This window comes from Poecilia latipinna, unplaced genomic scaffold, assembly GCF_001443285.1.
Source record: "Poecilia latipinna isolate Pla-1442-1.1 unplaced genomic scaffold, P_latipinna-1.0 Scaffold820, whole genome shotgun sequence".
NCBI classification, from domain to species: Eukaryota; Metazoa; Chordata; class Actinopteri; order Cyprinodontiformes; family Poeciliidae; genus Poecilia; species Poecilia latipinna.
This window is the reverse complement of record NW_015113436.1, coordinates 51,733-68,573: the sequence shown is the minus strand read 5'-3', so window position 1 is coordinate 68,573 and position 16,841 is coordinate 51,733. Positions and strand designations below refer to the sequence as shown.

At 38.3% G+C, this 16,841-nt stretch overlaps 3 protein-coding genes across 3 annotated transcripts in view; 2 read left to right on the top strand and 1 right to left on the bottom strand.

Moving 5' to 3' along the window:
• Positions 1 to 1,590: 1,590 nt before the first annotated feature.
• serinc2l (serine incorporator 2, like) lies at positions 1,591 to 7,813 on the bottom strand. The gene is made up of 10 exons (XM_015047317.1): positions 7,685 to 7,813; positions 6,780 to 6,941; positions 6,182 to 6,369; positions 6,000 to 6,079; positions 5,754 to 5,891; positions 4,680 to 4,849; positions 4,336 to 4,426; positions 3,415 to 3,571; positions 2,205 to 2,414; positions 1,591 to 1,840 (listed from the first exon to the last, which is right to left on the bottom strand). The coding sequence occupies exons 1-10, from the start codon at positions 7,721 to 7,723 to the stop codon at positions 1,702 to 1,704; spliced, it is 1,374 nt and encodes a 457-aa protein (XP_014902803.1). The 5' UTR covers positions 7,724 to 7,813; the 3' UTR covers positions 1,591 to 1,701.
• A 2,639-nt stretch (positions 7,814 to 10,452) lies between these two features.
• LOC106956467 (stathmin-like) lies at positions 10,453 to 13,295 on the top strand. Its single transcript, XM_015047318.1, has 5 exons — positions 10,453 to 10,550; positions 11,872 to 11,914; positions 12,174 to 12,346; positions 12,444 to 12,635; positions 12,733 to 13,295. The coding sequence occupies exons 2-5, from the start codon at positions 11,899 to 11,901 to the stop codon at positions 12,790 to 12,792; spliced, it is 441 nt and encodes a 146-aa protein (XP_014902804.1). The 5' UTR covers positions 10,453 to 10,550; positions 11,872 to 11,898; the 3' UTR covers positions 12,793 to 13,295.
• Positions 13,296 to 15,881: 2,586 nt separating this feature from the next.
• paqr7b (progestin and adipoQ receptor family member VII, b) overlaps positions 15,882 to 16,841 on the top strand; it is a 10,924-nt gene continuing 9,964 nt past the window's right edge. Inside the window, exon 1 of the mRNA XM_015047316.1 lies at positions 15,882 to 16,070. The gene's annotated coding sequence lies outside the window, so the exon portion shown is untranslated. The remainder of the gene's footprint in view (positions 16,071 to 16,841) is intronic.

The following is a 16,841-nucleotide window of genomic DNA, read 5'->3' as shown; positions in this document are numbered from 1 at the left end:
ATCCTTTTCTGGTGGGAGAACAATGCTAAAGCTACTTTAAAAAAAAATCTAAAAAGGAGCTAAATGCTTTGTGTGTATTCAGATGACTTATACTGTCCATCATGCTCCTCTGGGAGAACGGAACATGATGCAACATTCCTATATTACTCGAAGTTATTGGGCCTTTATGAGATTCATCAGACAAAGAACAAGAAACACACTTTATCCTCACTGAAAGAAACCTGTACCTTTATTAGATGTGATTTTCTATGCATTACATACAAGTTTAAAATCACATGACAGACCAGTGCCTGAGGACATGCAATGGCTCACCACAATGTTCAGGTAAGGCATATTAGCACATCTTCCTTCTGATATACAGAGACTACAAAGAGGCACTTGATAGTTTTATAAAACTGAATTGGAAACAGAAAATTACCCAAAATAACATTCTTAAAGGGGATGAAATGTAAAACTGAAGAAAAAAAAAAAAATCAAAACGGATCACTCATTTCACAATACACATTTCATATGTTTATAAAGACATTTTTTTGAAAAATATTGAAAAAAGAATAAAATGTTTGGGACTGAACAAAAAAAAAACTGCTTTTGACATGTGCAAAATATACTGATAATATTCTCTTTTTCATATAAATGAGGTTAACTACATAATGCATAATTATTGTACCAGCATTACAACCGTCCAATCACTATGAAAGTCAATACAATTTAACAGCAATTCGATCACTTCTGAAATGCATTACTTCTGTTTGTACAACATTTAAAACTCCTATGTTTCTGCTCATGTCTCTTGGCAAACATATGGTATTTATATATACTGGTACAAAAAAAAAAAAAAAAACTTGTGTTGAGTTAATGCTGCAGCTGCTGGGACCTTTTTTTGCTGCCCACTGCATGGTGCTGATTAGCTGAGGATCAATAAAAGTTTCCCAGCTGCAACAGACTCCAATAAAAAAGGTAAAAGATTGTTGCCCGTGGCTGTCCGAGCCTGAACGCTGTCAGACGGGGAGGAAAACCTTAGCACCGGGAATAAACAGTCTCAAATTAGAGCAGACGAGGAAGAGCTAAGATTAGACCGGCGCTCGGTCGGCAGCTTAAGATGTAGTGACGTGGCTGTGCATACAGCTGAGCAGCATCAGGGAAGCCCTGTTATGATCTGCAGGGCGTGGCTTATTAGTCTTATCTGACGCTCACACTCGCCTTGCTGTGGGGCTCCCCTTATTTCACCCTCTGCAGTGGAGGCAGTACAGATAATCGGGGGTTTTCCAGACCTGGCCAATCAGGTGTCTGATCGGAAAGGCTATTAATAGAGAATCTATGAGTGACATTTCTGAGGTACTGAAAGTGCTTTGTTGCTGAGTGTTTACAAGAATGCAGAGTCTAAAATTTTACATTAAAATATAAACGCAAAAGAACAGAGGATTGCCCATCACATTAAGAAAAAGCCAAAGACATTATTGAACAAGCTGTAAATCAGCGTAAACTTTCATACGTCTGTAATGATTATTTCGAGCAGAAGCGTTCAGACAACATAACACAAAAACAGGTGACAAAAAATCCGAAAAAAAAAAAAAAAAAAAAAAAAAAAGATATTTCAAAGTCTTCATTTCACCCTTTGTAGATCCTTTTATAGCATCCTTCAAATTGTCTAGTGTGCAAGGAGAAAACAGGAAGGACAAACAAGTCAAGGACATCGAGTGCTTAGTTGAAATCCCTGTCAGGGAAGATAAGAGGGGCGATGAGGGTCCAGAGGTAGAGCCCGAGGCCCAGCCAGCTAGAGCACATCTTCACCCACACAGCTGGCATTGTGCTCTGCATGGCTTGTGTGGTGGTGTCTGGTCTGACAGGGCACACACAAGGAGACAAACAAGTTAAAAATCAACTCAGAATGTTACACGTGTATCTGAACATTTTTTCAGGAAAAGGTCCAGGGCTGGGTGAAAGTCTTTAAATGAATAAAAATATTCAATCTGACATTTGTGTTGCTGTAAGGCGCCATCTGGTGGTTCTACGCAGAATGGAGAAAAACTGAAGGCTAAACTGAATGAGTACAAAATATTTAGGTTTAAAATTTCAACCCAATCCATAAATATCCATCCAGCGGAATATAGAAAAACGATAGCTAACTGCGACATTTTCGCATCTTTGCTTCACTTGACTGCATCGCATTCGACCACCTGCTTTCATCTCCTAACGACACTTACTGGTACCAGTTGGTCAGCGTCATCATGATGTAGAGCGAGGCCAGGCAGAGGTGGAAGTGGAAAAAGGAGTAGCTATAAGTGACGTTCTCCTCCTCGTTGTCGACAGCCCTGTGCACGCCGTCCTTCCCCACGACTCCCTCGCCACCGGAACCTGTGCCCTCCTCTGTCTGCATCAGCTTGTTCACCTGAGCGTTGGTGGATGAGCGGATACTGAAGGGCACAAAAGAGGATGAAACCGGTAAAGTAAAATGTTTTTTTTTGTTTTTCTTTTAAGACATGAAAGGCATATAAACCATCTGATCATTAAATGATCAGTTTGAGGCTGGCTGCCATCTAAAGCTGAGTAATATGGTATAATGTGTATAAAGTATCTATGCACCTCGAACATATTAATATTTGCCCAACTCCAGTGTATTTTAATGGGATTATTTTGTGATGGACCCACTTTATCAGCCCCTTGATCCCTGACCTGACTGCTGAATTCCTTGGTCTTCATGATACTGATTAGCCATCAATCTTCTGTACAAAACCTCTGAGCTCTTCACAGATCAGATGGATTTATACTGAGCTTAAATTACACAAAGGGAGACAATACACAGACTGGAGTTTGTTTTTTGTGATGTCACTGCAAACTGGGCTCAATAGAACTGCATGCTAAAAAAAAAAAAAGCATGTTGAAAACCTTGTCTAAATGTCCTTTCACTTCACAATAACGCACCACTGTGTTTAAAATGTCCAAAAACGCAAGGTGAAGTACCTTAGTCCTTTCATCACAAATCACATGAACAATGATGACATATCAGACCTGTTGTAAGGTTTATGACCCAACAAGCATCACTGCACGCAAGTTTCACTTCTGCTAAATTAAAGCAGCCGTGCTTTAAAGCAGATTGGACACTAATCTATACTGCCCACTTGTGGCCATCAGACAAAACAATGTGGCTTGAAGTTGCAAACTGCATACTGATCCATTGAGCATCCTTCCCTGATGAAGGAGGATTGCAAGCAAGATGTCCGTTATTCACACGTTTTCACATTTAAAGAAAGAAACTTCACAAAAATATGTATGTTACTTTAAAGAAGCTTTAAGTTAATGTTGGAGCAGAGCTGTAATGAGCGTCGTAGTATGTTGTGTGCATTTATGGCCTTCGGACTCCCAATGAAGTTTGATCATGGCAAACAAATTAAAATGAGGTCCTGTCATGTCTACCTGGCGTAGAGAGTACAGAAGAGGAAGATGACCAAACCAACGATGCCCTGAGCGTCCCACCACTGCACGTGTCCTGAGCCTGGGCTGGCAGTTGGTTGGGTGGCGGTGGTGTTGGCGTGCGAGACGAGACTCAATAAGCTTGGGTTACATTTCCGATCTAGAGAATATTAACGTACGCAACTGTTAGAAATCCACCACACTTCATAAAAGCTCCCAAAAACTTTCAAGGAACTCAAAGTAAAGCTGTGGTGCATGATATGGACTGTCTGCTGCACAAATACATCCACATTTTTCTAAATTATCCTAATCTCCTGCACATTTTTACAAATCATTTTTCTAAATTTAAGCATGGTATTTTTAACACCTGCAGTAATTTTGTTTTATTATGCAGTAAGATTTCCTTTACATTCTCTTAACAATCTCTTTTCTCACTTTGCTTTATAGTTTTACTTATGAGTAAATTTACATTCTTCAACTTGCCTGTCACTTTGGTACTCCTGACTTTCCTCACTGATGGACAATAGATGATACGTTGATACTATTCTACTCTTCTATTAATTTGCCACTTTACTCCACAGACATTTTTTTAACTAAAATTAAAGTTTGATTATTATTAATTATTATTATTATTATTATTATTTTCAGTGGGAAATCCTGCAATAGGTGTAGAAAGAATGCAGAAAACTAAGTTCATCACAAGACTCTCCATTCTTGTTTTTCCACTGAAACTACAGATCACGCACAAAAAACCACTAAAATTAGCTACAACTGTTCAGTGGTCAGGCATTATGCTACATTTAGAACTCACCATCGTAATTGAAAAGCTGCAGCACGTTAACAAGCACATGTAGGAAACAATGATCGTTAACATGACTTATTAAAAAAGAAAGAGGAGGGATTGAGACTTTGGTTAGCACTCACTTGGATTGTTGGTCATGGCTGACCAAGTGACATACATGGTGTAAAGAGAAATGAGGGACGCCTGGAGGAGACCAGAATGTGGCTGAGCTTCCTGTAATAAACAGGACAAAAACACAAACATTAAAAGTGGGCAAAGTATTCAAAGTGGTTAGCATTAGCAATTCACTGCTTTGATATGGAGGATTTTACGGAAAGAGTTGTTTATTTTGGAAAAAAAATAAAATAAAATAAAATCTACTGGCCAAACTGGAAACACGAGTTTCCTGAAAACAAAGCATCTAAAAACACCAGGTGGACGATTAACAGATCTCTCCTACAATCCAAGACTCAATGAAAAACTTCACCTGTATCTTTGGTAAGATGGACACAACAGAAATGATGAGGCAGAAGATGAGGTTGAGGCTGATGAAGACTTTGTTTTCAGTGCAGTCGTCTGGCTGCGTGTAGTAAATGTAGAAAAGCACCACAGCAGAGAAAGCCAGCGCATAGTGGAGGACGGTGAAGGACAAGAGACCTGAAAAGAAGAGAAACAAGGTGAGGCACAAACAAGTCTAATTTGGGAGTGTGTAGACGCAGTGGCTCTCAACAGTCTACACACCACTTTAGTGAAGTAAATAAATAAATATATAAAATTGGACTGACAAATCAAATCTAAATCTTGTCCACATGTGAGACCTACATCCTACACAGCTAAAATGTACAAGATCAATGTTCAATTTTATTTGGGAAAAGTTGAGAAATATTTATCATGGTATCATTTTTTTTTTTTTTTTAATTTTAAACACCTTGGGGGTAATTTTAAAAACCACAGAGAAATCAGGCTGCATAGCAGAAGATACAATTCAAATTGTCATATTTATTTATTTATAATGCGAGAAGCTTTCAGTCTTTCCAACAACTCTTCTTGTTGGGTTAGTCTTAGTCAATATTTGTTTCCATCATTATTGTTTGCACAGTCTACATGTCAGAAGCCACAACAGAGACGATGAACCTTCCTACTACAACTTTTGTACGCACATTAGAATGTTCATCTATTGTGCTTAGATGTTTTAGACATTTGGTATGACTCCTGCAGGAACCTTGTGGTCAGGATGACCATTTACCTTTTATATGTACCAATCATTACTAATAAGGGACTCCAGAGAACCTGGTAGGGCCGTCAGCTTTTCTTGCATCTCCTCACCTCCACAGGTTAGAGGTCACCTTTTGTATTATTGATTAATGTGGTTGAACGCTACAGCATGTTCACATACATCCTCCTCTGCTGATTTCTATAACTTTTACACTGCATACTGGAAATTTTGATTTTAGCCCCAGTTTTCGTTTAAAAATATTTATGTTTCACAACTTTAAATACAAGGTGTAGAGTCGACTATAACAACTTTAAACTTTGTTTTTTTGTTTTCCAAAAACTTCACCTGCAAACCAGCATTTGTTCTGGGTTTCCTCAGCATTTTCAACCCAGATCTTATTCCATGAGTGAGCGAAGTCAATCAGGAGAATGAGCTGGATCAAAATGAAGATGAAGGATCCTACTAATCCAAAGTAAAACCACACTGTGAAAGACAAAGGAAAATGACTTGTAAGTTTACTATTCAGGTTTTAAACCTTAACCTACGTGTTCGGAAATATGATCAACGGGAAATATAGAAATTAGTCCTCACCAGAATTAAATGCTCCATCTGGGATAAAAAACGCTCCCACTGTGATCCCAACTAGTATCAGAAATTTGAAGAACCAGAATCTGAAGAAGAAAAAATTTAATTTACAACTGCATGATGAGGACGACAAAAAGTACTGCAGCTCTGACCGGATGTGTCCAGTAAAAAGCTAACAGGGCTCTTACCCATTTTGAATCACTGCTCTTGGGTCTTTGCTGTTCCGGACGCGAATCATTATGGCCGAGAACAGAAAGAAGAAGCAGGCCATGGCGAAGCACATGCGATACACAGACTTGTACCCCACAATAACGTCACACTTGACCTGGTTTTCGATACCGAGTATGGTCGTTCCTCCCTGGCAAAATCCTGGAATCTACAGAAGGAAAATTAAACACATGAAGTAAAATCTCTCATAGATACATAAACTGCCTCTCTCAGTACACAGATCTTTAAATTTAGGAACATCAACACAAATACAACACCTGGAAGTGCAAAAGTATTCATACCCTTTGACATTTTTTAAACTTGGCAGCCACAAACTTCAATGATTTTTTTTTTACCAGGATATTATATGACAGACTAACACTAAAGAACAGATAACTGTGCAACACGCATAAAAACGCCTTTACTGATATCCTAAAACAAAATTCACTATCTATTATCTATACAGCATGAGATGTAGATTTGTACGATTTGACACATGATGCATTTTATGAAAGTGTGTAATCCCCATCATTATATTCTTTTTCTTCTCATTACAACAAGTTAGCTGTGGGAGCTCACTTTGCGGAGTTGTGTTTCCATTCCAGGTAGGATCATGATGACAGACACCATAGTTCCCAGAAGCAAAAAGAAAGAGAAAACCAGCCGTGTCACTGTGGAGTTATTGGAGGATGGACAGCAGCCACACACAAGACATGGTGCCGAGCCACACAGACATGAGGCCTGGAGATAAATGGAGACAAGGTAAAACACCAAGAGGGTTTAAATATCAATAAAAAAAAATGAATAAAACCAGGACAACAGCAACTTCCTTAATGCAGGTCAAGGTCAAGAAGATATCATAAACCTGTTGTGTTCTATTGGAAATACTGACCTAGTAAATAATTAAACAAGATCGTCATTTACCAGTACATCACAAGTGCAAACTCACACCGACGTAATAAAACACAGCGAATATTTCTGTAAATTTAGGCCAACAAAACACGATAGCACTAGCTTCTTGGCTTTTTGTCACATACTTAATCCTGTTAAAATAAGGCTTTCACAATTTCAACCATCCACTTATCCAACTTATTAAAAACTGACTAAGCTAAGGCCACTAGCTGCTGTTCATTGAAGAGAAATAAATTAGCATACAGCTGGACGCGTTACACTGTAACATTAAATGTCAGGTTACGTGTACGTACAGGTAAATATGTTGAACTGTTTTCGCTCAGTTCGGACCCTTATTCAGTCATACTGACGAGTAGCCTCTCAAACAAAATCTGCCTGAATGTTTCAGAGCAGTAAAGTATGGCTAACATACGATTTAACTTACTAATTAATTATTATATGTGGAAGACTAATGTTAGCCTTAGCTGTCAGGTAGATAGGTCATGTTAGCGCAAATCCATTTTGACCAAACTTGTACAAAAAGCTTGGTGTTTAAAATGTGAGATAACGCTTTATCATAAACAGAAACTCACACAGCTGGCCAAGGAGCACAAAGCCATACAGGCCCCCATTTCCTCACGTTAAAGAGTCGAAATGTTTCGGGTTGTGCCTTCTTCCTCTGAACTGCCTGGACAAAACCACAAACTAACCGGAAGTAACTTGTTGTTTTTCAAAATAAAAGTGCTGACAGGTTACAAGTCAAACGTCCAACACTACAGTGTCCAAGGTTTCCGCCATAAGGGCCAAAATCGTCAAGATAAAAGTACTGCAAGGCCGCAAAATGTATTTGTTTATTTTTTTAAATTTATAAATACATTTCTTGCAACTTTTTGTTTAATCAGCTCAATAAAATAAAACAAAATAAAATAAAATAAAACAAAACATGTTTAAGTATATTAAACATGATTCTCACACAGCCCACATTTAAAATTATTTTCAATTGGCCTGATTGGTCTGCAAGATTTTTTTTTCAGTGTACAAGAGGGCTCTGTAAATCTTTGTAGATCCAAAGCATCTCTATCAAGTGTTGCTAAAAGATGGGCATAGTACTTCCAAATTGAAAAATGTCGTGAGGTTTTTGTGAAATATGTGAAGTTTTATATTGTTTTGTTTTGAATAAAAATGCACCACAACTCTGTAATATAAACAGAAACTTTCTGTAAGAAGGAAAGAAATAAAAAATACATCCAAACGATTTGGACTATTTCTGAGTTATTATCACGGGGTAATACGTTTTGCACAGACACAAACATGCAGTGAATAAATCAATTTTCAATCAGTTTTTTGCACCAAAGAGTTAAAAACAAACACGTTTTCACAAGGCTGTTTAAATGTGTTTGGAAATTTTTTAAATTGCCATTTGTGACTGTATACAAAATAGACCAGCAAATACTGCAGTAAGCATATTGGGCTCTGTACTATGTTTACAGCCGATGTGCATGTCTTTTTCTGCTGAAGTAAGACCAAGAAGAGCACTTTCAGTGTCCTTATGTCCACAGACAGACAGTGAACACAGCAAGTCTGAAACCTGCCATCTGTCCTTCCCTCTAAACGTCCCAGGAGCTCAGAGTCTGTTGCTCAGTGGTGCTAACAAAGACAAGTCTGTCAGGTACTGGCACAACCCCCCTGAGAATTATAACAATTGAGCTGACAGGCTTTGGTTATTCTCTAGATGTTTTTTGGGGAGATTCAGAGGGTATCCTCTTTGTCCAGGTTAGAGATGGAGGGGCACTGGCTGTTAATAGGGAAGAGGAGGGGTACACCTTGTCAGTCCCTCAAAGGGCCAACAGAGAGAAAAACATGAACACAAAGAATATGTAAATTCAACAGAAAGGTCTACAGCCCGAGGTGGTAGTGAATCCGAACTGTCATTGCAAAATACAATGTACAAACAATGGCAATGGTTGTTGTGCACAACCACCCAGTATCAGTGCCTGTGCTTTTGCACTCTTGACTGCAAGTCCTCTGTAATCACCTCTTCCCTTTGACAGTGGCAGATACACTTGGCTGGCTGCAGCTGACATTGCTTGTAGTTTGTGGAATGCGGCATTCAAGATTCCAGCTTAGTTAATCACTCCTGCACTCTGATTAACTATTTCAGGGATATTCCTATTTTTTCCCCCTTTCCTGTAACAAAGGACATATATAGTGCAAAAAAGTTTCTTTTTTTTAGCCTCTTAAGGTTTGTTGTTGGGATTAGGAATTGTGACTTTGATCTTTTTTTTTTCTCCTAACTTTGCTGAGAAGGAAGGATGTGGTCAGGTAGATTTTCCAATAAATTAACCTGTTCTTGGTCGAAAGAGTCTGGATCACATGTTCTACAGGAAACCAGAATATTTATAACCCTGTTAAGATGGGTGGTAAAACATCCAGACAGAATTACACTACACAATGTGACACATTATTCCACACGACTACAATCTCTATGCCCACTTATGTGTGCATTGTCATGAGGGGGCTAGTGCACACCTCCAGCAGTTATTGGTAGGAGGCAAAATACAAACTACACAGGTTGTAAGTCCATCACAGTGAAACAGAAACACACAAGACAAAAACCATGTTTGCACTCACTCAGAACTAAGGCAATTTAGCCAGAACAACTGATCAACGTTTGGACTGCAGGAGGAAGCTAGAGTACCTGAAAACAACACACACACCAGTGTGTGAAATTCATGCAGAAAGATTCCCGGGCTGCAATTTGAACTCAGGACTCTCCTTGTTGCAAAACCACAGCATTTATTGTGCAACTGTGCAGTCCATATAAACTTATATCAGCAAATTATAATTATTTTTTAATATCATGGAATATATTTCTATTTTGCTACTTATATTACAATTAATTCACTATGGCCCACAGTCTAAGATATAAACAATTAAAACTTACCTTACTTTGATTAAGGGCATAATTTCTTTTACAATTTTGTGACTGGCTGTTGCTGTGCATGTGTAAACATAAACCAGAATGACAGCGTGCCAAACAAAAATGAAGGTGCATCAAATAAGCTTTGTTAATGTTACATAAATAAACCATGGCTCTGATTGAGGAAAAGATTGCTACCGCTTTTTAAACAGAACTAATCAGTACTCTTCTGTTAGTGGAATTCTAACGGACTCTCTATTTACTATTGAATGTTGGAGAGTTGTGTTTAACTTTTAGAAAAACATTTGAGCCATTTTTTTTCTCTCTCTTCAGGATGCCTGGCCTTCTTCGCCTTCCTGCTGGCGCGCTCGCCTTTGCAACAGCCGCGGTGATTGGCTAATTTGGACCAATGAGACACCCCTGTCTATTCTGACGTTGACAACACAGAGGTTTGTGCGCGAAGGTGCAGATGTTGGCGGTTTGAATAGAGGCACAAAGGTAGCAAAAGGTCCGCTCTTCAAGCCAAGCTGCACTTGACGGTGAGAACAATTGCTCTCATTGAGTTGTTTTCTCTGAGTCTATGAGCGCCCAGGAAAGCTTTGGCTGCGATAAAGGTCGTTGTTGACTGTTTATTCAGTGTTTAGGGCTTTGAACAGAGTAGGTAAAGTCACTTTTTGGTACTAAGTAACTGTTATGGCCGTTGTTCACCAGCAGCCTTTCAGGATATGACAAAAAGTACTTTGAAAATTGCTTAAAACATTTTTTTGTTATGTGATTGATTGTTAGTATCTAACCACATGCAGTAGGCAAATGAGCTAATTGACAAAAACGTTTTTGTTACTCTGTTATGTAAGCTCGAAATATGTAATTACACATGTAATTACACAATTTTATTCAAATAATTGATTTTTTTGTTGCCATATAAATGATCCTATTTTCAGTCTCAAATCTATATATTTTAGGTATTGCAAATGCTGCCTCCAGCTTTTTAATTTTTTTTTTTTTTAAGTAAACACAACAAAAACTAGTGCAGCAGTTGTGTTGCCCCTCCCCGCCATTTTTGCACAAATGAGTGTGCAGCCTCCAGCTGTGGGTACTCAGCTTTTAACCTGCCTTTCTCTGCGGGGCAACTACACGCAAACATTTAGCTACAGGCTGTGGTATTAGAGAGGCAGAGAACATGTTTTGACTGGTGTTTAATGTTATGCAGCGACTGTAAGGTGTGACACAATATGCATAAACAAATTTTAGTAGTCTGTCCAAATATGTGTGTATGTGTAAGGAATGTGCATGCAACTTTTCAAATTTGCATCTCCAAAGTATTTGTCCCAATAGACGCTATTAACTAAATATTTATTTTAGTTGAATATTTCATCATCATTCACCTACAAAGTTCCCCGACACAAATTATTAACATTAGTACTTTAGTTGTCTGATGATTTGCTTGTGATCACCTAAGTATTCTTAAGCTGATAGTGATCAAGGGTCTCACTATCAGCAGTTAACCTGGTCACTTAGTATAACATTTAAAACAAAACCAGGGGATTGCAATACTCCCAGATGTAATTTTGGATTTCATAATTAAATGACAAAAAATAACTTATGTAATAATAAATAAATAACACCAAGAATTCTTTTGAGTACTTCTAAAAGTAACCTAGGCATTACAAGTGCTGCACTGAGCTTAGAACAGTTGCAGATATAAGTCCAAAGTTAGAAAGGGTTGCATGCCTTGCAGTAAGATAAGAGCTTTCTGATTAAGATGCAGCTTTATTTCAAGTGAAATGAGTATTGTCCCAAATGCTTAGCTCCAAATGAATTGTAAGATTTTAACTTTCAGTTTATTTTTGTCTTCTGCAGGAGATTAAAAGACAATCTTTCCGTAAAATGGCAAATTGTGATGGTAAGTGTAATCGACTGGAATGCACTTGTTAGTGGCATTTTTTTTTTAAGACCGGCATTTTCTAAAACTTTTCTGTTTCCTTCGGTTTGGATGTCAGATCCGAATTTGGAAAACGAAGCAAACTAGTTCACAGATTGACTGAAAAAAAGTTTTGATAATAACATCATTTTAGAAAGTAAAACAAAATTTGAAATTGAAGTTTGCGATTGAAAAAGATAGGTTATAATTTGAGTATTTAATGAGATTCTTGTCTTTACAGACATTCAAGTGAAGGAGCTGAACAAGCGTGCGTCGGGTCAGGCGTTTGAGGTCATCCTGAGGCCTTCGACCCCTGATGCCAAAGTGGATTTCCCGCTGTCGCCCAACAGGAAAAGGGAAACGTCCCTTGACGAAATTAAGAAGAAATTGGAAGCTGCAGAGGGAAGACGCAGGGTATCGTAAAGCACAAATGGCTAATAGTGCATCAAATAAACTTGGCTATTACACTGTGTTGACTTATGAGGAAGGACTTCTCTTGTCTTTCTGTTAGAGCCATGAAGCCGAAGTTCTGAAACAATTGGCTGAGAAACGAGAGCACGAGAAGGAGGTCATCCAGAAGGCCATCGAGGAAAGCTGCAACTTCAGCAAGCAGGCGCAGGAGAAACTCACTCAGAAGATGGAGGCGAACAAAGAGAACCGCTCCGCCCGGATGGCAGCTCTCAACGAGAAATTCAAGGAGAAGGTCAGATCCTGACCCTGCATCTGCTTTCTTCACATCTGTAATTCTGTGTAAAACTTGCAAACTAACGTGATTGTTGTTGTTTTGAAATGTTTAACAGGACAAGAAGCTTCAGGAGGTGAGGAAGAACAAGGAGGCCATAAAAGAAACCGAGAACTAACCTGTTTCTGCTCTTAGGAGAGATATAAGCTATCTGTCTGACAACCTCTTAAGATCTTAATGATGCTGGTTGTAATTATGCTTTAGACTTCTCTGGTTAGTTTTATATGTTGTCTGACTTTTCTTTTTTTTCTTTTCTGGAGTTCTGTTTGGCAGCTGACAATACTGTATTTTTTTTTATAAAAGCAACGGCTTGTAATAAGTTAGTTGTTATATTTACCAATGTCAAAAAACAAAACAAAAAAAAAACTTAACACTCTTCCAGACTGTTGATAATGCTGTATGTCTGAACTGACTGTACGATACAAGGGTTCAACTAACCAGATTCAATTCCAGTATTTTGGTTTGTGCAGGACTGTTGTTGTCTTTGACCTCACAAATTTTGGATGAAATTTTATTTTTGTATTTTCTACCTTTCTTGGAACAGCAGACTATGGTGTAACATCTTCATGAAAGCTGAAAACTGTTACTTAACTGTTAATAAAGACTTTGACAATACTGACACCGTGTGGCCGCCATACGTTATTAAAGCTAAATTAATTTGTCTCCAAAATAGGGAGAGAAAAAACGTTTTGTAAGGAATGATTTTGTTGTATTTTTAAAATAATTAGAACTAAATAATTTTGTTATTCTTTCACAATTAATTTTGACTTGATAGTCAGACTTAATATGTGTGTAAAAGCACATTTGCATCAATGAAAAAAAGCTATATCATAAAAATCGTCGTAAACAAGATTTTAACACACACCGATATTCCAAACAGAGTTATATGTAAACAGTGAAGTGTTTTAGCAATTACTGGTGAGTTGCATCCTATCATGATCATGAATTTTAACTTTCGCACAGATTTCCACCACTTCATAAAAAACTGACCGGACGTACTGAGAATTTATTTAAGTTGGACAAATCAAACTGGAAAAATAAAGTGGTTGGATTTTTCAGCACCTGATGACTGAAGCAAACTTCAGTCAAGCTAAGCTAAACTCCAGGCTAACTGTTTAAGTGCTTCTGGCAGATTATTAGTTTAATATGTCAGTCGCAGTGTTTTTACTGAACTGTGTGGTTACTTGAATGTGTCTTACTCTGAAAAAGTTCTATGATCTTAGTGAAACAAAGGTGTTTACACCATGTATTACTGGTGAAAACATAGAGGTAAAACCTGAATGGCACGTTCTGTGGGAAAATATAGGAGCTTGGGAAGGTAAGGAGGAGTCTAGCCTGAGTTTTATAGGTTTGTTTACAACTATTTAGCACAGGCTTGCAGATAGAAACACGCCTGTAACCCAAATTGGATTGCTTCCATGAGATTCCATCTGTTGCATAATTTTGCTACATTTGATAAAAGCTGTTTCAGTTTATTTACATCTTCAGCATTTTACTTTTTCTTCTTGTCAGCATTTTGATGTGTAATGTGTTCAGTACAACATCCTACACATTTATTTCTACTCCTGACAATTTTTTTTTTAAATATTCTGATATTTCAAATCAATTTCTCTCTTCGAGTACTTGTTTACTTAGACCACATGATGACAGCTCTGCAGAGATGAAGCGAAAAATAGAACTTCAAAACCTGCATCACTGTTGCTTATCCGCTACGATGTTTACTATTGCCAACTGATCAGTTCGACATCTGTGCCTCTTATGATGACATCAACACAAATGTATACTTAAAAACAAAAAAGGCAAAGTCCTGCTGCTTCAGACCATGTTTAATTTCACACAGTTATTTAAGAGTTTGACAGCATATGTGTTCACATGGTGTGTTTGCAGAAGTGGGTTAGTTTCGCTGTGTTACTTCAACAGCCTTCACGCTACAATGTGTTCAAAGAAACTGTCATCATCAAACCAGAGCAACGCCTCATGAGGTGACAAAACTTGTTTGCAGCCCATATTCCCCAAAGTTAGATCATCCGGTGGACAGGCACCAGAAAGAACATGTGTTCCCTGTTCACACTGGACACCAAGTGTGTAAGAAATATACACTGTGGAGGATTATTTAAATCCAGAAACAATAGGGATTTGTCAGTGAGAGGGACAGCAACAAAGGAAGCGTTGTTACTCAATGCAAAACAAGGAAGATCACAGACCATAAAAGTGATTTCACCACAGCAACCAAGGAGAGAAATTGCTTGTTTTGCTTACTTAATGATATTCACTAGGATGTGAAGTGACTGTACGCCTTTTCAAAGCATTTCCACACCTGGAACCAAAGGATGTCGTGTTACATCCTCAAACCTCAATACATTTTATACATTGAGGTTATACATTAATGATATAATAAATTAAAAATTTTATATATATATATATATATATATATATATATATATATATATATATATATATATATATATATATATATTATATATATATAATTATAATATAATTATATATATATATATATATATATAAGGCTAAATGGACACCACGATAGATAGATAGATAGATAGATAGATAGATAGATAGATAGATAGATAGATAGATAGATAGATAGATAGATAGATAGATAGTGACTTTAAGCATGTATTATCAAGAGAGAGAGACAACGGTTGCATCTCGCTTTCGCACAGCTGAATGAGTTGACTTGAATTAGTGAAAGTGGTGTCCATTTAACCTTTGTTGTTGTGGGTGTTGGTTTCCAAGCAACAGTGAAAAAGAGACCAAAAAGAGACCAATCGCTGCAGGTGAGACGTCTGCACGTGGAAACAGAAACAATGGCATGTGTAAAGTTCAGGGTTATGTAAAAACCTTGATGGTGATGCCAGTATAGGAAAACGATCATCTACACATACAGAGCGGTAAGGAACAAGAATCTAATTTTATATTTCTAGATGACTGTTAAGCTGCATATAATATCTACAAACGTCTTAAAATGTGAAAGATTAAACGACCAACAGTAAACAGATCAGCTGATCAAGATGCATACACTGACAGCTCAGTCCTCCCGGCACCCATTATGTGACAGAAATGCTGTGTGTCAGTGGAAGAATTTGTGTTATCAGTGCGTTGTCCCACACAGCCAAACGGAAGGCGTGATTGGTTGACATGGTGATTTCTAATGCCAGAAAGAGCAGCAGCGTACATTGCTGATTGGTCAGAGAAGCTATCCGTCAGAGCGCGTTGGTTTCCTCCTCAGCAGCCGAGCTGCAGCCGCTGCTGCTGTAGTGACGGTTATCTCCTGCCAGTCCGGCCCATCAAATAATGATATCCATGCTCTGCACGGCTCTAATTGTTTCATCGACGGGTATATCTGACACCTCGTACTGACTCTGCCCCGGACAGGTAGGTGCTTTCTGTACGCGCTCAGCTGATCTGTGAAAATGAAAGGCATCTCGCTGCTGTAATATAGATGGCACGCCGTAAGAGAAGCGCCTCGAAGGCAGATCCCGGGCAGTTTTTTTTTTTTTTTTTTCGCCTTTCAGCGGATATCTTGGCTTTTATTAAGCTCAGTGAAGGTTTCATGCGATTGGAGATAACAGCAAGCGGAAGGTTCATTTTAGATACAGTTGCGGGTTTATTTTCAATTTCTCTAAATTAGAAAACCGCCCCGCCGATCAGGTGCATATGAGCCTAATGCAGTTCCCAGCAGCAACAGGCCCGTTTAGGCCCGGTTTTAATTCGCACACCGAGCCACACAAACCCGTCTTATTTTCATTAGTCGACTTTGATTTTCGTCTTCGCCTATAAATATTTTAAAGGATGTCGGAGCTCACTGGACGCCGAAGGGCGTGGACCTGGGATGGAGCTATGTTACGTAATCCTCCATTCATCTCTCACGCCTCTCCTCCTCATCCTCAGCACATGTTCATCCCACAGTGTCTGATCTGCCTCAGCTCCCTGCCCTCCCCACAGCGCAGGGAAGGGAAGTAAAGAAGCTCATATATCTGATCCAGGGATGATCGCACTGATTACATGTGTTTCTAATATACAGATAGCATAGAATAAAGATATTTAGCGGTGGAAAAAAAAAGCTAAACATCAAATAGGAACACTAAGAGTCTATGTAGATGCTTTCTACGGAGCCCCTAAGGGGACATGGAGAAAAAAAAAAAA